This window comes from Pyrus communis, chromosome 14 (assembly GCF_963583255.1).
Source record: "Pyrus communis chromosome 14, drPyrComm1.1, whole genome shotgun sequence".
Taxonomy (NCBI): Eukaryota; Viridiplantae; Streptophyta; class Magnoliopsida; order Rosales; family Rosaceae; genus Pyrus; species Pyrus communis.
This window is the reverse complement of record NC_084816.1, coordinates 5,245,100-5,262,820: the sequence shown is the minus strand read 5'-3', so window position 1 is coordinate 5,262,820 and position 17,721 is coordinate 5,245,100. Positions and strand designations below refer to the sequence as shown.

The 17,721-nt window shown below is 39.9% G+C and overlaps 3 protein-coding genes across 9 annotated transcripts; all 3 read right to left on the bottom strand.

The window, feature by feature from the left end:
- LOC137716474 (uncharacterized) lies at positions 1-1,736 on the bottom strand. Its single transcript, XM_068455934.1, has 3 exons — positions 1,381-1,736; positions 1,130-1,172; positions 1-383 (listed from the first exon to the last, which is right to left on the bottom strand). Exons 1-3 carry the CDS (start codon positions 1,657-1,659, stop codon positions 238-240), a joined length of 468 nt encoding a protein of 155 aa, XP_068312035.1. The 5' UTR covers positions 1,660-1,736; the 3' UTR covers positions 1-237.
- Positions 1,737-2,789: 1,053 nt separating this feature from the next.
- Positions 2,790-5,340, bottom strand: LOC137715110 (tubulin beta-1 chain-like). Its single transcript, XM_068454335.1, has 3 exons — positions 4,847-5,340; positions 4,381-4,650; positions 2,790-3,672 (listed from the first exon to the last, which is right to left on the bottom strand). The coding sequence occupies exons 1-3, from the start codon at positions 5,238-5,240 to the stop codon at positions 2,996-2,998; spliced, it is 1,341 nt and encodes a 446-aa protein (XP_068310436.1). The 5' UTR covers positions 5,241-5,340; the 3' UTR covers positions 2,790-2,995.
- Positions 5,341-6,323: 983 nt separating this feature from the next.
- LOC137715037 (uncharacterized) lies at positions 6,324-15,330 on the bottom strand. 7 transcript variants are annotated; one of them, XR_011065509.1, is made up of 10 exons: positions 15,194-15,330; positions 15,038-15,101; positions 14,307-14,554; positions 14,005-14,220; positions 10,674-13,916; positions 10,358-10,542; positions 9,951-10,238; positions 8,131-8,227; positions 6,672-6,731; positions 6,324-6,600 (listed from the first exon to the last, which is right to left on the bottom strand). XR_011065509.1 is itself a non-coding variant. In XM_068454252.1 (7 exons), exons 3-7 carry the CDS (start codon positions 14,511-14,513, stop codon positions 10,151-10,153), a joined length of 3,939 nt encoding a protein of 1,312 aa, XP_068310353.1. In that variant the 5' UTR covers positions 14,514-14,586; positions 15,038-15,101; positions 15,194-15,330; the 3' UTR covers positions 8,252-10,150. The 7 variants fall into 7 exon arrangements, 3 of the variants coding, with proteins under 3 accessions (XP_068310353.1, XP_068310351.1, XP_068310352.1); XR_011065510.1 differs by having other exon boundaries at positions 6,324-6,731; positions 9,951-10,000; positions 10,067-10,238; XR_011065511.1 differs by having other exon boundaries at positions 6,324-6,731; positions 9,951-10,000; positions 10,090-10,238.
- Positions 15,331-17,721: the final 2,391 nt, after the last annotated feature.

Here is a 17,721-nt window from a genome sequence, read left to right as displayed (position 1 = left end):
GAAATTTGGAATGCCAATAACAATTCCCTTCCGATTTTGCAGTTCCGAGATATTATTCTAGTTTCAGTGCACAAGGGAGGATGCTACAGTGGATCATCATAACAAACTGATTTAAAAAAAAATACACTACCTTGTCTAACAAAAAATTGTACCGATGGAGGATAGAACTGAGTAACTGAAAAAAAAATCCAAGTATAACAGATCAGGCTAAATTCCCTAAAATTGGAGGAAACCGTATCAAGCTGCTTGAACTTCAGCTGCTGGAACACTTTCCGTAGGTTTAGTCATACTTGGAACAATTTCAGTCTTCGAGTTTGGAATGTACCTCCAACCACGCTTGTGGACTCCGCTTATTTTCTTGGGGGCATCTGCGGCTGGCAAGCCTGAAACAAATTCAATTATATTCATTTTCATATAAGAGAGTAACTTTAAATCGACAAACCTAACACAGAAAATGATCAAACATTATTTTAACAGTTCTTCATTAGTGTTACAACTACAAATCTGACTCAGAACTCTAAAGAATTAGTCATTACTAAACAAAAATGACAAACAATTAGAGAATCGAGACTAACAAAAAGGAAGCCTTACATGATCCATGCAAGTGCACAGGTATTACATATGTATATGTATGCGCATAGTGGAGGTGTAAAGAGTGTCAATACCCCTAATATACTTCTCACTTGTAACTTATAACTGAAACTAGGATGCATGTTTCACTGTCAGAAATAAAAATACCATGACAAGGGGAGCGCTCAATAGAAAAACTCGATAATGCATTATCTCCCAACCATTCAGGATGTTTCACTTGCAAACGAACATGAAGAGTATAATGCTTACCAGATATCACAAGTGGAATATACAAATGCAACCAAAATCATGAAAGCCGAACAAAAAAGTTACACGTTTTGGATCACCGGGGTACATAAGAACGATATCAAACAACTTTGAGAACACTGATATCAACCAGATCAGGATTCTATGACTTTTGTGCTATCGAAAACAATCACAATTATCTAGCATTTGTCATTTGTGCATAAAACCTTATACTGCCAATACAAATGAAACTCAATTGAACTGAGAACACGAAAAAATTCAAAATCCAGGACATGTAAAGCTGAACACTGACCTTCCTTATGAACGATTCCCCATGCCTTGCCATGTCTACCATCCTGGAAAATTAAAAACCGCATAAACCCTAAACCATTAAACCCCTAACCACAATAATAACAATAAAAGGATGAAATTCCAACATCTAAAGCAAACAGTTAAATACGACGGAAAATCCGAGGTGAAAATTCCCAACTTTGTAATCATTTTGCCAAATTTTCCCAGTAACCAAACAGAGGAAAACCCCCAACAACACATAGCAATCAATACCTTGTAAAGATTGATTTTTGTAATCTGGTAAGAGACGCCGACCCAGTGGGTCTTAGCCATTTGGTACCCCAATCCCCAGTCGGGCAGAAACTGGGCCACCTCGAACAGGTTCTTCTTCTTCTTCCGCTTGGGTTTCTTTGATGCCGAAGAAGAAGCGGCGCCGGCGCCGGCGGGTGGGTTTTGGGAAGCGGTGCTGAAGCTTCGGAGGAAGTTCGATGTGAGCCTCCAGAGGCTTCCGGTTCGATCCGTTAATGCTCTGCTTGCGAGACTGCTCGCCATTTTCCGGTTCGGCTTTCTCACTCTCTCCTTTCTCTCTGTAACGAGCTTCGTTTGTGTAAATTGTGTTTTTGCGGGGAGGCGGAACTCGTTTGAGAGGTTTGTGTTATTTACGGAATGACCTCGTGAGTTTTCTCGAATTGGTAAATGACCCCTATTCCTTGAAATTATTACTCTTGAGATTTTTATTTTTGAAGAAGATTGGTCCCTTCTCATTCAGTTCTACCATTCCGGTACCACATGAGGCATCATCATCGTATTTGTGGTCCTCGGGTTAACTTGTACACTAAAGCAGCGCTGGTGATCCTAATAAATGCAATCATGGGAGTTCAAACTTGGGTTTTAGTTTCAAACTTTTTGTCTCTTTGCACTAAATCAACCGCTCGAGATCAAACATTTTAAGACACAATTGATCGCACCTTTGGCATTGCAGTAAATTCTTACACTAAAGGAGTGTTTAGTGTAGAAAATGTTCTATCTTACAGTAATCGGTCATGTGAGAAGATATAAAGTATACAAAATGTTGCTTTTTGCGTTTCAGTTTCAAACTTTTTGTCTCTTTGCACTAAATCAACCGCTCGAGATCAAACATTTTAAAATAAAATTGATCGCACCTTTGGCATTACAGTAAATTCTCACACTAAAGGAGTGTTTAGTGTAGACAATGTTCTATCTTACAGTAATCAGTCATATGAGAAGATATAAAGTATACAAAATGTTGCTTTTTGCAACAGTGGTAAAGTGACTAGCATATGAGGAGACACTTTTAAAAGGGCAAGAATTTTAATTCCTTTAATTCAAATAAGTATTAAAATGCAATTTTTTAGGACTACAGTACTTGAGATTTTGCGCAACTCAAGTAAATTCCTAAATTAATAAAATTCTAAAAAATCTTGCGCAACTCAAGTTTTGATATTTTGGAGATCAATGGCTCGTAAATGAGAAAAGGCCGTCGATATGCCTTGCGAGCTCAACGTAAAAGAGGGTAAATTCGAACTTTAAACCTCTTCTAACATCGGCAACTCATTCGACAATGCTCAACATAGAGAAAGGGAACCAAAAGTAGGGATAACCGGAAGTTCGATAACGCTACCGAGAACAGAAAGTAGATAAGACAATAAAAAGATCAATGCTAGAAAGCAAGCGAATATATCACTACTGCAAATACATAATGTCGAAAATAAGCAAAGTTACAGCACAAAGCAGCAACTGGAAGTTGATTTTAAAACTTGTCCCTTGATCCCTCTCTCAACCGGAAATTCATTCATTCACATGCTACACAAACGCACTAAACTGGAAAGTCGATATTAAAAGAAGCGATACTGCTTTGACGATAGAATTACATTTCCTCCTCATACTCTTGCTGCTCATCCTCGTACTCATCCTCATCGGCTGTTGCATCTTGGTACTGCTGGTACTCAGAAACCAGATCGTTCATGTTGCTCTCAGCTTCAGTGAATTCCATCTCGTCCATGCCTTCACCAGTGTACCAATGCAAGAAAGCCTTCCTCCTGAACATGGCAGTGAACTGCTCGCTCACTCTCCTGAACATCTCCTGGATGGATGTAGAGTTCCCGATGAAGGTCGATGCCATCTTAAGCCCGGTTGGTGGGATGTCACAGACAGTTGACTTGACATTGTTGGGGATCCACTCAACAAAGTAGGAAGAGTTCTTGTTCTGCACATTCATCATCTGGTCATCAACTTCCTTGGTGCTCATCTTACCACGGAACATGGCTGATGCTGTTAGGTAACGTCCATGTCGGGGATCAGCAGCACACATCATGTTCTTGGAGTCCCACATTTGCTGAGTGAGCTCTGGAACAGTCAGGGCTCGGTACTGCTGAGATCCACGTGAAGTAAGGGGAGCAAAGCCCACCATGAAAAAGTGGAGACGGGGGAAGGGGATCAGGTTAACAGCAAGCTTGCGCAGATCAGAGTTGAGCTGACCAGGGAACCTCAGGCAGCAAGTAACTCCAGACATTGTTGCAGAGATCAAATGATTCAAATCACCAACTGTAAACATAAAAGAAGAAACAGAGACATCATCAGCAATCATAGTCCTATGAGGAAGCAGAAATCAATCAAGGAGCATGTAGTTCAACTTAGTATATGTTTCATCGCAACCACACATAATCAACAAATCACGCTTTCAAACCCCAACAGTAAAAAATAAACAAGTACAGAAAAATCAATCATCCATTGCTCACCAAACCTTATTTTCCAAGAAATCAATTCATGCTTTCCGAAAGCAACAATATAAAAGATAGTACAAGCAAAGAACATTCAATAATTCATTGCTAGCCAAAACGTTTTTCGACTTCGAAATCAAATGACACCTCATTTACTTTCACAGTAATTACCATAACTCACCACAAAACGTAACATCAGAACAGAGACATCATGACTTAAAAACCCAGCTAAACTTAGACATTCAAACTTTCATTCATTGCCAAAACTTACTTTTCTAAAGAAATGAATGGCAACCCATTACTCAACAATCAATAACAAAACACCGAACACTTCACATGACCGACAAACTCAAAAGCGAAACACGATGGACATTCAAATCATGCAACAATTAATCATCCAACAGAGAGTAATTAACATGGTCAAACAACTTGATATTTAGATAAAGCGTAAATCAAGATCTATAAACATACAAACACTTGTACAAAATTGATTCAACCAAACAACAAAGAAGATAGATCTGAGCAAACTTACAGCTGGGGGTGGTGAGCTTAAGTGTGCGGAAGCAAATATCGTAGAGGGCCTCATTGTCCAGAACCATGCACTCATCAGCATTCTCCACAAGCTGATGAACCGAAAGAGTAGCATTGTAAGGCTCCACAACAGTATCTGAGACCTTGGGAGATGGGAACACGGAGAACGTCATCATCATCCGATCTGGGTATTCCTCCCTGATCTTCGAGATCAGAAGCGTTCCCATCCCAGATCCAGTACCACCTCCCAACGAATGGCACACCTGAAACCCTGCACCACCAAATCACAAGCCAATATTAGGGTTTAACCGATCCAGAAATGTAAACCCCCAAATCTCAGAATCTCACAAAATGCAGTTAGGGTTTCATCATTTCAGTAAACTAGGGTTTAATCGACACAGAAATGAAATACCCAATCTCAAAATCTCACAAATTACAATTAGGATTTCGTCCGAGTTCACACATACCTTGCAAGCAGTCGCAATTCTCCGCCTCCTTGCGAACCACATCGAGAACGGAATCGATCAACTCTGCACCCTCAGTGTAATGACCCTTGGCCCAGTTGTTCCCAGCACCCGATTGACCGAAAACGAAGTTGTCAGGGCGGAAGATCTGGCCGTACGGCCCAGATCTGATACTGTCCATGGTGCCAGGCTCCAGATCCATGAGCACGGCGCGAGGAACATAGCGGCCGCCGCTGGCCTCATTGTAGTAGACATTAACCCTCTCAAGCTGGAGCTCGGAGTCACCGTGGTAGCGTCCGGTGGAGTCGATGCCGTGCTCGGCGCACACCACCTCCCAGAACTTGGCCCCGATCTGGTTGCCGCATTGGCCTCCCTGGATGTGAAGGATCTCACGCATTTTCGGTTCTAGGGTTGAGTCGCTGAGATCTAGGGGGAGAGAGAACGAGAGAGAACGATGAAGTTTTAGAGAGAGAAAGAGGAGGAACGGCAAGGATGAGGGGCAGCGAGGGAGTGAGAGGGCGGATATATAGAGGGAGTGAGCTGTAACCCTACAACGGCTCTTTACTAATTTATTTAATTATTTAATTTTCGGATTTTTCATTGGCTGTTTAAATCAACTGGGATAGGGAGAATCAACGGCTGGATTTGCGCCACCTAATTTGATGGGTGCAGAAACGGTTTTAAATTTTTAGAGCCTAAACGAAGATTTTGAATTTTAGAATTAGGGATACAGCTGGATACGGTGTGGCCCACTGGTTTATTTACGATTCCAGGATCCCTGAAATTGTAAAATGACGGCATTACCCCTCTCCGATCTGGTGCCGGTTCGATGTCACGTGATGTGAGGCTGTACAGCCTCGAGCTCCGTGGGGTAAAAAGGTTATTCGTGATCTGGCATTGCTTGCGGTCGAATCCTGACCCCAATTTTTAAACCTCTGATAAAAACCATTTTTGGCTTGCTAAAGATATTTTAAGCAACTAAGAAATATCAACTTATCAATTTAACATTACGGTTTAATGATATTTTTTTTTATTTGTAATTAAGATGTTTTATGTTTTAAAGTCTTTCACATATGCCAAAATGTTTTGAGTTTGATTACTATGAAGAAGCTTTACTTTTACATCCGAAATATATCTGGATAGCAAGAAAAACTTACAAGGATTCAGCGTTACATGATGTTATGGTCCAATAATACAATATCGCGTGAAGAGAAACTTACATATAAATTATAACATTGTATTATTTAACCAAAAGGCCACAACAGCATGCGCAAAGCAAACAAATTGGACCAAACTGTGCCCACCCATAATAATACGCACTTTAAATATTTTCTCTCTCATTATGTATAAAAGCAAATCGGAACATAACGTATTTTATTTCGTCAGTTCTTTTTTTCTTTTACAAGAAAACATATATAAAATATTATTAATCTTCAGCCGGTCTTAAAAGGACAACGAAAATAAGTAAATAGAAGTGATATTCACTAAACGTCTCTCGTAAATATTAGCCTACCAATCATTCGTTTACAACCACGTATACCCAAAGTTGCAAAACATAACGCAGTTAAACAAAGGCCTTGAAAGGCATTAAGTTGGCAAGGTAAGGAGCCTCCATCGCCGAATAACCTTCCGATCTACAGCTTCGCGAGACCCACAGACACGCTTTGAGAATAAGGTAGCACTAGGAGAAACAATAAGCAAAGCAACCATCCTACATTGTCTCACCGTGCAATCATGCTTTCAGTCCCTGCACCACACTGCAATCTTTATCAAACACTTTACTTCGTTAGCAATTTTCTCCGAAAAAACATCCTAGCGTTCGCCTTACTATGTTGTATTCTTTTTTCTTCGAACTGGAACCCTGCATTATTCTCATTCCTTCGTAAGCCTACATTATGGATTTTTGAACAAATACGCGTAATTCCGAGGCTAGTATTAGTTCAAACGCGATTATATTCAAAACACACTAAAACAATCAAATTCAAATATTACAGTACTTGGTTCATGTAAAAGGCTAAAACATTTATGGCAAGGACAGTGTTTAAAAACAAGGATAAATTTTCGAAGCGACGAAAACTTCTCAGGTTGTGTGTTAATATTTAAGTTGCTCAAGGGATGCTTTAGCACACGCCAGATATCACTAGATGCAATCTTACAAAGAATTTTCATGGCATGAATCATGTCCAGAGTTATCCATAGAAATTATGGTAATACTGTTGAACAAAACTAAGATTTGGTGTACTGCATCCACAATCGAAAGAACGCCACTTCTTCCCTTCCTAAACCACCAAAGAGAAATGCTAAGGAAACTCTCTCAAAGATGGACTCTCTGACACCTCAGTGTTTAATGTCAATTTCCGTGCCAATATTATTAAATATTATGCCAAAAACATGAGGGGTCAGAGAGTCCATAAAGAGATCTGCTTTTGAGAGAGTCCCCTTAGCATTTCTCACCACCAAAACTCTGATGGAAAACAAGAAAACCAGTTTTTTACCTTCCTTGACCACCCGAACTTTTCTAAAGAAAATTACAGTGGTAGGTGATGGTGAAAGGATATGTTTTGTGTGCGTGTGTGTGAGAGACAGAGAGAGAGAGAGAGCGACTTATGAGCTGTTGAAATAGATAAAAATATTGCTACCTATATTTAAAAAAAAAAAAAAAAAAAAAAAAAAAAATAGAGTTCAACCGGCAAGGCTGCCTCAAAACATCAACATGAACCCGAATCTATGCACATGGAAATGTGATTGCTATACTTGAAGGAGAGTAATTGCAAAATCCATTCAAAAGTCAGCATACAAACAAAATTGAATTTGTTGTTACAGAACGCATATGACAAAGCATTAAGGATGTGTGCTTGGGGTGCTGCCCACCCATGTTGAGGGCGGCAAGGGCGATGGCCACAACCGCAACCACCATGGGCGGTGATAATATAAAAATAAATAAATAAATAAAACTAGCCATCAAACTGTCCTAGATAAATCATGATCCCTAACCCTAACAATCCAAGTAGACATCTTAAAATGTAAGCCCCATGGCCCCTTAAAGTTCGTATCTAATATATACCTGATGGATGGAAGGTAATCAAAACTACATGTCTCCTAAGGCTTCCTAAGATGACAGAGTAATCAAAACTACATGTCTCCTAGCGCTTCAAAAGATGTAAATATACTCTTCGTAAAAATGTAGAAGCAGATGAATCCCAACAAGTAAGCAGGTCATATAATCAACACTCAGAAGCTAATTTTGCCACAACTAAATAAAATCTGTACATTGAACACAACCTTACCACATCAAAAACAGATGACAGAGTAAACCTTTTTCCGCTAAACTTTCAGTCCATATGAGTCTTCTTGCCAAAAAATGACGGGTCGAATTGAAAAGATCTAGAATAGAAAAAGAGAAATTCCACCAAAAAGAAAAATCAACAACAAATCGACCTTAGGAGCTAAAAATAACATGACAGTGTTAGAATAAAATCATCAAGTCTGTAGTAAAACAAATAGCAATAAAGATAAAACCCAACTTATGAAATGGTTCAAGCCTTTCCCCGTATGTAAAACTAATAAGAGAAGATCTACAAGGCTTTCCAAGATTAAAAGGCTAGCCACCTTGGTTTAGGTATTCAGATTACCTTTTATTTGACTTGTTTTATCTTTATGTCTTATGTTGCTTTGTAGATGATAGTATTGCTTCTACTCCTAGTCGTTTTATTTTTTATATATTTATAGTCAGACGATAGTTTTGCGTGTTTGTAAGTAACTTATGGAGGCCTAATTGAATAGTTATTGAAGTAATCAAGGCTAGGATGCTAAGGATGTAACCCTAGTATATATGTCATTATGAGACTTTTTATGCAGGTCTGTTATTCCAGAAAATTAGATACTGGACTCTTTCTTTTTAAGAATTTCATTGTTCTCTCTTGTTTTGATGTTGTTTCATGCAGGATAAACAAACATACAGTAGCTTCCGCTTCTGTCCTACACAAATTAGCACAAGACCAATCAGATGACGACCGAGCTGCAGAATATACAGCTGAATTGTGGAGACCAAGTTGTTCAATTAGGTTCACAACATTCCAACCCATACAGCCAGTACACCTAATATTGGTCTCATTTGTTTAATTTATCAGCAAAACAAAATACCCTTCAAGTATATGTCAATCTGCAAGCCATCAAAACAGATAACAATATAATAGATGCTGCAGTCCAACAAGCAAAATCATGAAGCCGTCTCTGCTAGCTACTAAAAGCTACTAAAAACAGATAACAATATAATTTATGATTTCATGGTCTCTAAGATACCTAATTCCTTAAACTCTCTCACTTTTTCTTAAGAGTCAGCGTGCAAAATTCTGTGTAATCTATATTAATATGTACTCCAGTGACTGCCTTCTATAAGCCTATACACCTCAAATATTTAGTTTTGAAGCCTACTGTGGTACTAGTGATTGACAATTATTTCTCACAAAGTTCATTCGTTTTGCAGAAATCCTCATCTTTTAGAACACACTACTTTAACACTTCCAACTAATTGGGTAAAATTCTGATGAAATGTTAGTTATAACTAATCTGCTTAATGTGGTCAGTCCAATCTCTACCAACTGAAGGCCAAGGATCAGGTTGATTACATAAAATTATCTCTGCCTAAAATAGAAATGATGAAGCAAGTCAGACAGCAGCAGTCTCCCTACACTTAAAAACAGATATTCTTGTCGACCGTAGTGAGAAAATTGACGATAATGTAAAATTCACAAAGTTACATACAGCATAAAGGAAAATGCTTATAGCTTCAACATTCAAAGTAAATGTCCATTTTTAGCAATGATATATTTTATAACCATAAATACATATCTGAGAGCAGTAAAACTAAACTTAATACATTGCTGGTCACCATAATTTTCTGGAAGCAGTTGAATAAACTTAATAAATAAGATTAAAAGAGTCAAGCATACATTCGAAAATGCTATAAACCAATGCCATCTCAATAGTACCAAATGCAAAAGGAAGTGATAGCAATATACCACTTTTGAACCGATAATGACAATGCCAACGAAAAACAATCCTAGTGAAAGTAGAAAACATGAGAATCAAAAACAACAAACTTAACTGCCATTGAACTCCAGTTCCAAATACCATCTCCATTAACATGGCAGCAACCTGAAATGACAAAACTAGCATAAACCACCCCGAATCTAGAAAAAGAGGCATGGAAGGGTGCATCACCTATATTGCTAACGCAATAATACCAAAGAAACAATTGGACCCCAAGTGAAATGCAACCAAAGAGATCCACATTGCAGCACACAATCATCCATCAATGCTTTTCTCCCCGGGCTTCAAAGCTGGATTTTTTGACTTATTTTCATCCTCTACCACGGACTGATCACCAGAGGTTCTACAAAATGAAGAAAAAAGAACAGAAGGAAGCATCAGACTTTTTAAGACAAAGTTTGAAAATAATGATAATGATTTTGGTCAATAGCCAATTAGTAACTATGTGCTCAGAGAACTTACAGTTTCTGCTTTTTGGCATTTTGCTTGATGGTTCGCACCATATCCATAGCCATCTTCTGGTGTTCCCTTGTTTGTGAATGCAAGTCCAAACCTTCAACTGTTTCACAATCAACTTTACATATCCGGCACCATCCCATACTAGCTGGTTTCCTTTTCCTTGAGTGATCAAAAGACTCTAGATCTCCCTGAAGATATCAACAGCATCAAAAATTGAACTAAAAATCAAATACAATAGAATATCAGAATGGAAGCTGTAGTAATATGAGAACAGAAGAGCATCACTTAACACACACAGATACTTGAAGTAATACTTAACTGTGTAAGCTCCATCAGTTGGAAATCTCTGAAGCGAAAAGCTGCTCCTAAATCCAGGCTCACCAAGACGTGGATGGCTTGTCCTCTTGCCTCGAAATGATTCAAAGTTCCCAGGCCCAGTCATGTCTCCAATCCGTGGACGACGATCACCAAAACCCATAGGTTCTCGCAAATGCAAATGATTATGCACATTCTGAGGACCCAAATGATCTCCCCTCCGAAGATGACCAGGGTGCCCATCAACAATTCGCATATTACCAGGACCCTCAAACTCACCCCGTCGAAAATGACCAGGAAAATTAGAAAGCCTACCCTCGTGGAATGAATTTCCATGTGGATCACCAAATCGATGAAAGTCTCTTCTTTCAAAATCATCAGGGCCAAAGCCTCTAAACCCATGAGATGGGATAGCAGGGTAATCTCTAACTGGGCTTCGGGGAGCCAAAACATCCATATGGCGTCGTCCAACAAAATCTGGATGACCGTGAGAAGGCTCCATTCTCCCAATATCTCCAGCAGCAGGATCTGTATTCAGACCCATATCATACTTGAGCCCATGAGGTCCCTTATCAAAGGGCCTTGATGAATAATTCCCAAATTTAGAAACAGGATCAGAATCCAGATACGAAGGCCTAGGGAATTGCTTGAGATCGTCTTCAAACGCTACCCGGTCAATTCCACGATAAGTTGGATCTACTGGGAAGGAATTCATTTGTTCATCCGGAAAAGCCTTGAACCTTTCATCCCTCAACCCATGAACTGATGAGGAGTCGAGGCCTGGAGTTCCATTCATTCTCAACATATTTGGGGGGATACCAGATGGCTGTCCAATTGCTCCTTGATCAATCTGAAAGGCAGGCCGCTGGTAACTCCTATGACCTTCAGGGCCATATGGTGCCATCATTCCACTAAATGGAGGGCCTCCAACAGGTTCATCTTGCATCCTGGGAACCCCTGTATGGGAAGGAGGTAGTACACCTTGAGGACCATACTGACCTCCCCTTCCAGAGGATGGTCCAAAACCCGGGTTGGGACCAGGTGGTTGCAAATGCTCAGATGGATGAAAAGGCTGTCCAGGCACATGTGCAGGTCCCTGAGGTCTTAAATGAGCCATGGGGTGCCCAGGCCCCTGTGTATGATGTGGAGGTGCACCAGGCCTTTGGGGGAGTATGGTAGGTCCATGATGTATTGGTACAAGATGTGAAGGTTGTGTAGAGCCACCAGCTTGTACTTGAACAGTTGGAACTGAAGTAGATACAGCTTGAGAACCCCCGCCAGCTTGTACTTGTACATTGGAAGGCTGCAGAATGCCACTAGCATTCTTCTGCAACCTTCGACCCTGTTCTTCATGAAGTTGAGCTTCTTCCGATGGGATTTCTTGTGCACCCTCAGCTACTTCACCCAATTTACCGTTACTTGAGTGCTCCATAGCACTATCCACACCCTCTTCCTTCAACATTGGGATATTTACAGAATCTCCATTATCAAGTGCATGTAAATCTGGATCTGGCCCCGGCAAGCCCCTAGACTCTGGAATCGCCTTGAAAGATGTATCCCCCTGATTAGGTTTAACTTCACCACTAGGTTTATGCTCATCATCAACGGACTTCATACCCATCTCAGATTTCACAGATTTAAATTCGGCATCATGTGCAACATTCTGACCTGATGACTCAGATTCTTTCTCCGCTTGCCTCTCAGACATAGTTGGTCTCGAGTTTGCTCCAGATTGCACTGGGTTGTTTGATCTGACCATATTATTCTGATTTGTAGATGGATGGTTTACAGAAGAATGTATTGGCCTCACCTGAACAGCAGTTTGTCCATAAGGCTGAGGTTGTACTCCATGACTTGGCATCATAGGTCTTCCGACAAGATTAGACTGAGTATGTTGAATGCCCTGAGACAATGCAATGTTCTGCTGAGACTGTGTAGAGGCATGAATATGTTGAGGGAACGGATGAGATTGGCTCTGGGGACGTAACTGTGTAGATGGTTGCTGCTGTACATATGGCTGATGGTGGAAATACTGCTGAGGCATCGGTTGTTGAACTGCTTGCATAATAGGGCGCTGGTAGACTGAATTTCCAGGTTGCTGAGCATAAGAGGGAACTGGCTGCTGCTGTGCAGGATTGATATTTTGGACTTGACCGGGTGAAGGCAACAAAGCTGGCTGCTGCTGGTTTGGAATTGTTGTATGAGATGAAGGCGGACGCATGAGTGGGGGTTGTTGAGGGAACTGATTCTGCATTTGAACAGGAGTCTGCAACTGAGAGTGAGGCACACCTTGAGATTGCACGTACATATTGTGTTGCACTGGTTGGTGAAGGTGAGGTTGAGGATATGAGTTATTGCCAGACGCGGGATGAGATGGTGGATGCTGTGCCTGAGGCTGGACAGCAGCATTCATGGGCTGAGAAGGGTGAATTTGGGGATGGTGTTGAACCTGTGCCTGTTGCTGAGGTTGTGACTGAGATTGGGGTTGAGAAAGGGGATGGTGCTGCGGTTGAAGATGGGCCTGGTTATGTTGCTGAATTTGGGGCTGCTGATACGGAAGCACTTGCACATGTTGAGAATGAGGCTGTGACTGAGATGGAGCTTGGAAATATGGCTGTGTCTGCCCATGAGCTGCTGGGTAAGTCTGCACTGTCGGGTGGAGTTGCTGCAGTTGGTTGGCTTGTACCTGATTTTGCGTTTGAGCAACAACAGGAGCCTGGCCATTTGGAAGCTGAATTTGGGGTTGAGTTTGAGCTTGAGAAATTTGGGGCTGTAGCGGAGGTTGAGTTTGGGGCTGTGGCGGAGGTTGAGTTTGGGGCTGTGGCAGAGCTTGAGTTTGGGGCTGAGGTTGCAAGTATGTCTGAGGTTGATTCTGGATGGTCCCATATGGTGGCTGAGCCTGCTGTTGTTGTGGAACTGCTGGCTGTTGATAGGGATAGTAGTTCTGATATTGCTGTTGATATGGGTCATACCCAGGGTACTGCTGGTAGTACTGTTGATATTGTTGCTGCTGCTGGTACCATTGATCAGCAGTTGGCACGGCCGCTTGAGCTTGAGAACTTGAGTTTGCTTTCTGATTTGGATCAGATCCAGGTGCAGTGGCACTTGTAGTTTGAGAAACCAGGGCCTGAGATGTAGTTGTTCCTGTTTCAATTGCAGCCTGGGTTTGATCAGCAGTAGCTGCTGATGTGCCAGAAGCTGAAGTGTGTAGAGCACCCTCTGCCTGCTGCGCTTGAGGCTGCACACCCTGTTATTGAAAGATAACCATAAAAACCAACTAAGTCTGATAGTCAAAGGATTGAAAATTAAAACAAAAAATAAACCAAAATACTTACAGGACATGTTTGTGCATGTTCCTGCACGTGACGATGCACAATTTGGACTCCACACCGGTTGCATACTACAGGAGAATTGCCAAAGGCACATCCAGAACAATGAGGTGTGCACTCGGATAATGGTCCCTGCCATGTGCATCCGCTCCTGTGAAATAAGCAATGAACTAGTATTTTGCCAATGGTATCAGAGAGGGCCTTATTTGACTCCGTGAGTGGCTGCATTGATTAGTGTCAAGGTTTATCAATAAATAGACAACAAGGAATAAAGGTTTTGCTACAACCAAGGTTGTATAAGGAAGGACCTTGGCATCTGCTTCTGTCACTAAGTAGCCGTCATATGGGCAAGCTTGGGTGGTGCTCACAACGTATGTCAAACATGGCTTGCAATATAGATGAGTACATTGCGACTGTAGTGCTTCATTTGGGTAAACAAGCAGACGACAAACCGGACAAAAGTACTCTCCGGCAAGAGACTGGATGTTCAATATGCACTCATTATCAAATCCCATGCTGCCCTATCAATTCAGCTTCAAGTCCTAGTGCATCAATGCTATCAACCCAAATGAGCAAAAAAATTGAGCCCTTGGTGAAGATAAAGAACCATTCATTTTTCCATCAGCATTACTTGGTTCAAAATTATAAAACAAATCATAATAAACTGACCAAACTCATTAAAGCAATTTGCCATTTTTACAAAACAGGGAACACAGCCAGTGATATGCAAGTGGATACATGAAAATCCAAAATGTACCCATCAGTCGATTAGCATTTGGTAATAACCAGAAAATCACATTAAAACAAAAACAATGAGAATCCCAAACCTTCCGATGCGAAGAAAAAGGCAGGCTTATAATATAATCAAATCAAGTTTTTCGTTCGTTTTCAGATTCAGATGAGTGCGGTTTCAACTTTCCCAAGTCCAAACTGATTAAATACAACAATTATATCAAAAGATTTAAACTTTTCCTTCCCAAATTTCTATTCCCAAACTTTCTCAGCAGCCAAACATGTTAAAGTAAGAGAATTTCGGTACCTTGGAGATTCTCTACTGTCTGCCAATCCGATTCGCGACCCTAAAACCCTAGCCCAGCTTAAACCTGTAAAAAAAATGGAAAAATTGAATAAATCTTAGGGCTTTCATGAACGAAATTGTTGTGCGTGACGAGTAAATCGAGTGTGAAAAAGTTACAGTTGGCGCGGATTGGTAGAGAAACGCAAAAAGTCTCTCGGCACAGGAGAGATGCTAATGGCGAACGGAAGACCGGCGCAAGAAGACCACGGTGCTTATAAAACAAGTGTGTGTGTGTTTTCTTTTTCTTTTTCTTTTTTCCTGTCAAAAAACAAGTGTATGCTTGAGTACTTGTTTGAGGCCATGTTATATTCCTTTTATTTATATTTTTTCTTTTATTCTCAAAATTTTTATTTTTATTTTATTTTACTAAAATCAAATCTCAATTAATGAATGGATCCGAATCAAATTTCGGCTATCGAGCAAATTTCTATGAAATAACAAGGATATATTAGTCGACGGAAAAATAATAATAATAATAATATGTTTGGTATTTTATTTGAATCCTATTTTTTCAACTCAAAAACAATTTTCAAGTTTTAGACTTTAAAAAGTTGTTTGATATAACTATTTTCAAAAGCTGAACTCAAAATTAACTAAAACATATAGTATATTCTCTAAAAATATAAAAAGTGAGTTTATAAACATATACTCATTCCTTTCTTTTTTTCTCCCTCCTCCTCTCTTACTCCAAATCTATCTCTTTCTTTTCTTCTTTCTCTCTCCTTTTTTTTTTTTACTTTTTTCGTCTCTCCTCCAATCCATTATCTTCATTCTCTCAATTATTTCTCTCTCATCTTCCTCTCTATCTCGTCTGATCCTCTCTCTTCTTTCTCTTTCATTCAATCATCTCTTACTTTCTTTCCGTCTTTCTCTCATCTTTCTTCCTCTCTTGCAACCCTTTCTTTTTAGATCTTTTTGTCTAAAGTCATAAGATTTAAAAATTTTAAATTGCAAACCAATTAAGTTTTTTAGTCTTAAAGAAAATTATTTTCAAGAGAAGTTTTGAGAAATGATAAAAATTTTCAAATAAGATACCAAACATGCCTGAAACTGAACAGTTAAGCAATTATGAGCTGAAATTAAATTATTTCAGCCAAAAGGCCTTTATTTTTACATGTATTTTATTACGAGATAGTGGCATGTGTAACGCTTTTTTTTTATTTCTTTTCTATTGTTTTGACACACATCGGTAGTGTAACAACGCCGCCGAGAGTGTTGGAGATCAAGGTCGGGTCAGGAGGAGGATTCTCTCATCTTCCCTTCTCTTCTATGGTTACGGTGAAATCACAGCAATATTTTATGTTGTTTTTTAATAGAAACAATAAGATAAAAAATAATGTGTAGGAGGGTAGAAAATCATATTCCGTTGGGCCACGGATGCAGAGGGAGTAATTGATGTTTAATTCGGGAAATGGCATGTTAAACATGTGGCAGGGGAGAATTTTTTTAAATTTACTCTTCAGCTTCTTGGCTCTTCTATTTGGTCTGCTAGTTAAACATGCGAAGGATACTTCTTTCCGGGGTGCATTCATCAGTTATATTTCGACTACTGGTAAGTTCCTCATCCCTTCGAATGCAGTGAAGCCTATATCTCAGAGGTTTTCGAGAGGATCTTCAGTATTCATGGTAACTGACAAACTGATCAGCCACAAAGCCTATATCTCCTGTCTTTGGCTTTTATGTTTTGAAAAAATTGAAGGTTCCCTCGAACGACATAAAGGAGGAAACTGTTCAGGTTGGCAAAAAGGAGGTGAGTTATCGTACTTTTTGTTGTCTTTCTGATTCTGGCCATCGGATGCGATCTAGTCTTGCCACTTTCACTGCACCTTTGTCCATTTCAATGGTGACGATTCTCGTGTTGTTCCTTATTGCAGGCTTTGCATCTTTTGGTGGCTTCTTTTCTTGGCGATTCTGCTCTAACCGATGCCTTCATCAGGCAGGCGCCAATTAGCAATAATGTCTACAAAGATAGTTTTGTTATCTAGTGCTTCTTCTGTCTCCATTTTCTTATGTTAGTGATATGGATATCAATGCTAGTGGTAGCTTAATTAGAAATCATGGGTTCAATATCTAGAAGAGGTTGAACTTTCCTTGTATGTATAATACATATTTAATGAACGTTTGTTCGTTATTAACTTTCTATATCTAATGCAGGTTTCTTCTTTCAATTGTATTTTTCGTAATTCAGTAGACCTTGTCAGCTGTAGTCACAGTCAGCTATCAAATGCATCAATATCTCTTTACATACCCAATTTAACCAAATTTTGGTTGCCTTCGATGTCTCCTTTGGAGATTCTGTTAACACCTGATTAGCTGGAGGTTAAAGACATAATGCTATACTTAATTTTAGAGTTTCGAATCTGCAGGTCCGATGAAACCATAAGTTTCTTCCTAGTCAAGTAATGAATACTTCTTTTCGAAAGCTAAAGATGCTGGCCCTTTGTATGCACTCCCCCTCAAGTGATCCTCACTTTAATTACGGTCTCTCCAGAGTAGTGACCATTTTCTACTTATAGTACTTTCAGCATACCCTTTTCTTAAGTCTGTTTTCATTACCCTCGTCCTTTCTTTGGCGATTTTGCCGAAAAAGGTTTGTACAATGAATTCCATGCTTTATTTTTTGTTCTAATGTAATTTGGAATTGA